The sequence below is a fragment of the Limulus polyphemus genome, unplaced genomic scaffold (assembly GCF_000517525.1).
Source record: "Limulus polyphemus unplaced genomic scaffold, Limulus_polyphemus-2.1.2 Scaffold3075, whole genome shotgun sequence".
Lineage (NCBI taxonomy): Eukaryota > Metazoa > Arthropoda > Merostomata > Xiphosura > Limulidae > Limulus > Limulus polyphemus.
Window position 1 is genome coordinate 21,793 of NW_013668685.1, and position 5,988 is coordinate 27,780.

General features: G+C 32.2%; 1 protein-coding gene across 1 annotated transcript in view; it reads left to right on the plus strand.

Annotated features, from left to right (window-relative positions):
- The first annotated feature begins 3,998 nt into the window (after window positions 1–3,998).
- LOC106468606 (protein ELYS-like) overlaps window positions 3,999–5,988 on the plus strand; it is an 82,573-nt gene continuing 80,583 nt past the window's right edge. Inside the window, exons 1-2 of the mRNA XM_022396955.1 lie at window positions 3,999–4,035; window positions 4,544–4,803. Of these exons, the coding sequence (XP_022252663.1) occupies window positions 3,999–4,035; window positions 4,544–4,803 (297 nt within the window). The remainder of the gene's footprint in view (window positions 4,036–4,543; window positions 4,804–5,988) is intronic.

The window sequence follows — 5,988 nt, forward strand, 5'->3', positions numbered from 1 at the left end:
TTGTTTCTCTTCTTGTTTATTTTGTCGTTCTTCTTGTTTCTCTTCTTGTTTATTTTGTCGTTCTTCTTGTTTCTCTTCTTGTTTCTCTTCTTGTTCTTCTTGTTTCTTTTCTTGTTTTTGTATTGCTGCCATCAAATCTGCTAAGCTGTAGTTTGATTTTCCGCCTCTCGTTTCCATCTTCTTCTCTCTTTTTTTTTCTATCCCACTTCTGACACCAATTTGTTACGTCTCCATTTGTTAATTTACTTTCCGTAACTTCGTTCCGACGAAACTTTAGCGACACAAGTTCTTTACTTAATAAAACTGGTTTATTATTTCCGAATACAACTTTACCGATACACTCAACTTCAACAATCGCGCTAAACAAACGCTATAACAACGAACGTCAATAATACTTCTGACCGCAGATCAATTACTCACTATCTACACACACATTACATTAATTTTCCGTCACGTTGTCACCCTCCTTTATATACCAGTCTACCCTCCATCTAGTAAATACTAGAGCATTCGCCAAGATACGGGATAGTTCTAGAAACGTGGCGTCACACCAGTCATGTGACTCGCTGACGCAACAATTGTTTAGTTTAGGAATCCAAAATGATTTAGGTATCACATTTTATGATTTAAAAGAATGTAAACCAAAGTATGATAAAACTGAAATGTGTTTATGTGTGATACTTTATATATTGTTTTGAACGCGTTTGTACTCCTCGTTATCCGAATATTTTAACTTTTTAAAATTAAACCTTAGTTCTTTGCATGAAATTGTAATATAAATCTTTTACAAACGAAAATGAAGTTGTCAACTGCTTTATCGGTGGGAATGATGATATAACTACTGTGTAAATAATCTAAGCGTCCAGTAACTTTTTTGTTTTACCCATAACATGTTCGTTATTGTTAATAGTGACTTTTTTAAATGTTATGAAATTTATGGATTCCGTCTTTATTTACCCAATTACTAAATATGATTAATTTTAAGTTTTCTTTTTTTTATTACATTTAAGTAAAACTTTACTGAGTGATATACTAATTACTTATTTATTGTGTTTTCCATTACTTTTAGGGCATTCCAAGAACTTGGGACCTTTAAGGTAACGTAGAAACCTCATGTTTCATAAGCTTCTATGAGATTTTGCAATAAACTGTCTTGTATTTTAGTCCTGTTTGTTCTTTATTTGCATCTGTAACTATATAGTGGATAGGATGACCTATACGGACCAACAGGTCCCTTTTTATACTTAAAAGTTAAACCATATGTCTATTGTTGCAACGTTTTAGTTCTTGATTTCATAGCTATCTGACTTCTAATCACTCAACTGCTCTAACCTCTAGAAAATTTGCAAACACTGCAACAACTCCTCTATTATTGGATGAGCAGAAAACATTTAGCAGAACACATTTTTAGCTTTAATTTTAAATCTGCCTTCTTAGTCTGCTGAAACATCATTCTTGGGTTTTTCAGCAGCATATTGAAATGTATGGCTAAACAATAGGATGTCATCCACACAGATGAAACCTTCTTCCTATTGGAGCCTTTTCAGTGTGATTTCAGTCAGCCTCCCAAAAATGACTAGCACACTACATGGGTCATATGGAGGACAAAAAATTAATACAAATCTTCTTGAGTTCTGAAAACCACCCTAGATATACTCTAATTTTAAACTCATTTTGCCAGTGGCTTAATGCCAGGTCTAATGTTTTGAACTAATTTGCACTTTCTAGCACATCCAAATGTCCAAACACGCATGCAAAGGAAATGCGTCAGTGTGTATGACCACTGTTCATCTTCCTGAAGTCCATAAAGAACCTTGAGAACTTCATCCTTCTTCTTTACAGCCATTACTTGAGAGGTCCAAGCACTATCTGGAGGTTGATTTCTCTATCCTTCAACATTTCAGTATTAACAACATTTCTGGTGCTTCACTCAGATGTGTGACTACAAAGTGTTCTACCCACTCATCTATTTGGCTCTACAATGACATTGTTAAACTCCAATAGCACTCTGCTGAGTTTGTATTGCTACTTTGTGTCCTGATTGTTAGTAGAACCTCAGTTAGCAATCTCATATATTGTGATTGCTGTATTTTGCTCTTATGCGTGGTGCAACTGTAGCAACACTAGCTATACAGCCACCTTCAGTCATTTCTGCCTCATTCACTATACTAATAACCATCCCAGCTGAAGAGTGAATAGTCATATCATTTTAATTACAAACCAGCACTGATACAAAGCTAGCACTCCTGAAATAAACATTTTGAAGAAGTACAACATGGTTTCTGGACAGAAAATATTGTTTGTTTTTTGTATTTGTTTTATCACCACAGCAGACAGTAGTAGCACACTAAATGGTGTCCATGTATAAGTACACCATGGAAAACCACTTGAACATTCTGAGGTAATGACATTGGATGGTTTTATCATGAAGTTTCATCTTGCCTGTTCCACAGGCCATGTTTATGACTATTAACTTATCCAACAGGTCTGTTAATAAGATACCAATGCTTAATCCTAGGTCACAGACATTGACCTTTGTAATGCAAGAAAGCAGCACCAATAGCAAACTTTAGGTGTGCTTACCTTTGCACCTGTGTGTAGCTTGCTTCTAGTTCTCAGGAAAAAAGTTAGTATTAATTGGCCAGGGTAGGTACTGATATATAGCAATGTCCAGCAAAATTCTGAAAGTACCATAACTAACAAAAGTTAGTCTATGTTCATGCATTTTACAATCATTTATCAAGTCATGTTCAGTTCAGAGTGATCTGAGCAGACCACCACACCTTAAACACATGTATACTACAGTACCCACATTAGCTGCTGGCCAGAACTAACCCAGATTCCACTAGAGTAAGTTAGCCAGAGCAGTAGAAGCTCTAGCCCATTGTAAGCTTTGCAAATCCCTGGCATTTTTTGGAAGGAAACCTACTTACTCTCCTGTGTGACATAAGAGGATATAGACAGTCCCTTATCCAAAGACCAAAAAATTTGCAGTTGAAACAGGACTATATGGTGTGACCTGACTGCTGTACATGCAATTCTGTCATGATAACAAGACCCAGATAGTACTGACAATCTAATGATAACCAGTTGACTGCACTATAACACCTGAATGAGCTAGGCCCAATGGTGTAACCACACCTTATAGTAGTTGTGGACCAAAATTACAAGGGGTCCTATAACCATTATTTTTAACTATTAAGACTAAACTCAGTATATATTAGGGCATATTTGTTTTCTATGTTATGAAACAGTTACAGGCATAAAGTCTAAGAATTATGAATTTTAAGATTTTTGAAAAATGTATATGGTAGAATAAAAATATAGTTAATTTTTTTTCATTATTATTATCATCCTTGTATTAGATGTAGGTGTTAGTAGCCAAGCTTGAGTTCACTTTATCTCAAGATTGCTACATTTAAATAACTTTTGTTTTAGTACTAGGTTTCAACTATGTGGGCAATTAATTATTACTATATTCTAAAAGTATGGTTCTAAAAATTTTCTATTGCTAATTTTGTGGTTAGATTGTTGTATTGAAACTCTCTATTCTCTTTCATACATATATATGTACTAACTAACAAATTTTATATTTCAGCTCCCATTTCAAAATTTTAATTTTGCAAAGTGATTGTGTTAATCATGCACAAAGAAATTGTACCGAACACAGTGTCAGAGTTTTCACCATTTGAAAACTGTAGACATACCCATCATACTTCAGCTTTTATTAATTCCAATACCATACAAGTTTTAGGACAAGTTAGTCAAGGCAAGTCTTTTAAAATCTTTGCATATTGTGTTTGATAAAAATAAGTTTGCACTTTAGCTAACTCTACACCTACAATAAGTCAAGATGTAAAGTTTTCAGAGCCAGGAAATTCAGTCAAAGATGATGTAGTACAAGTATCTTGTAAAATAATTCCAAAATACCATGAACTAGATCTTTCACCTTGATAATAGAAAAAGTGTTCTCATAACAAAAGTATTTATAATGAGCTATGCTCTTTACTAGTTTTGTTTTTAGTTTTGGTCTAAGTATGTAACTTTCTTTGATCAGAAGTTAAAATTAATTTATATTTTTTGGTAGATTTTTTTATGTCAATTTTATACCACTTATGATATGTTTTGAGCTTCTGTAAAGTTAATTTAGATAAAAATTGCAAGAAAATATGAGAAGCAAGTAGAGAGAACTTTCATATATTTATTAAGCCTATTTTTATTAATGGAGTAATCCTAACATTTTTCAAGTGTTAAACTTTGGTCAGGATAATTTTTTGGCAAACAATCTACAGTACTTGACACTTCTGTGGGGTTTTAATTTTTTTTCTCACATTATTAGATATTGCCTTGCTTTTCATGTTGTAAATGTTTTGTTTGTTATTAATTTTTTCCTTGTACAAATAATTCTTAAAAGTACAATTACTTATTTTTTAGTATGATTTTTTAAATTGTAGAATTTCTGTTTTAATTATATCATTTTCTTCAAGATGGGTACTGTTATGAAATTTTTTCTTTAAGGCTGAACACAATTTTTATTTGATAGATGGATCTTGGCTGTGGAAGGTCAAGGGACCAGTTTTGGAGGTATTTTCTACTAATCGTGGTGAAAGATGTAGTTCATGGTGTTTTGGAGCTGCTTTGAAAGATACTTGTACTATTTCTGCTGTGAGAGAATTTCCAAGCTTTGATAACTCTACACCTAAACTTCTTGTTTGTGTAGAGTCAGCTACTTCTGGCAGCCTACTCTACCTTTTTGACATCAAGACTTCAAAAGTAGTAAAAGCAGTGCAACTTAACAACAAAGTGAGTTCTTGCCCTGTTAAATTTACTTTTTCATAGTATTCATGGTATGAGCATATTTTATGTTTAGGAATTTACAATGCCATGTTCACAATAGTGATGATATGTGTACCTTGAGCTTTTGAGTTTTGTACCAAAGATGGGAAATAAATAAAATTTCAGATATGTTACTGAAGTCTTTAGTTGGTCATATTCTAAATTTTAAATAAAGTTGGGTATTTAGAACAATTTTAAAAATGTTGAAATGCTCAAATTTTGGCTTACCTATATTTTCATGTTATGTTCAAATCTGCTTCTTGATAAAAAATCTTATAGATTGAACCATGCAAAAAAGAATGGTCTCAAAGAAATATTCCTAAATGGTAAAATGTCTGACCCTGCAATTTATTAATTGTGATGACAGAGGCAAGTAATTTGAAAGTAAAGGGCAAATGCATGAAGGTATAAATTTTCATAAAATTTTTGATTAAATTTTGAAAAATCTCTTATTAAAAGGTGAAAAACATCAATAAGAATGTATTGTAGTGCCATCTATTTTTTTGAAAAGATAATTAAGTTGTTTTTGACACTTGCTGTAAATATGGTAATATATATAAAAATTAAATATAACAATAAAAACAATTAATATAACTTCCTGACTCGGCTGGGATTTGAACACAAGACTTCCACATGCTATAATCACTGTGATACCCAGTTAATAAATAATTCAAATCCCTAATTTCAACTATCATGTTATGTCTAGTTTCCTAATATTGTAAGATTTTGCTCTAAACGTGATGAGTTAATAATTAGAAAAACGTCATAAAAATATCCCTGAGCCAGTTTTTAATGTTACCAATAAAGCTAGCATTACAAACAGAGAGTGGCTTTAAAATATGTCAGAAGATATTGTAGAAGAGAATAATGTTAGAAAATGGAACTGGCAAAATAGAAAGGTGCTGCTTTTCTCCATTAATTTCAAGAAAGCCTGGAAAAGTGGGTGAAATATCTGCCATTTGCTGAAAGTTTAGTCTTAGTAAAGAAGCAATACAATTAACAGATTTTCTGATCCTGACTAAGTATAGAAAGTTTTCTGAAATATCTTAATTCTTTTATAACAATTATTAGAATCTTCAGTTGTTCTAAAGATGAAGTAGTATAAAATGTTATAAGGTCGCAGGAATGATACAAAATTATAATGAAACTTAT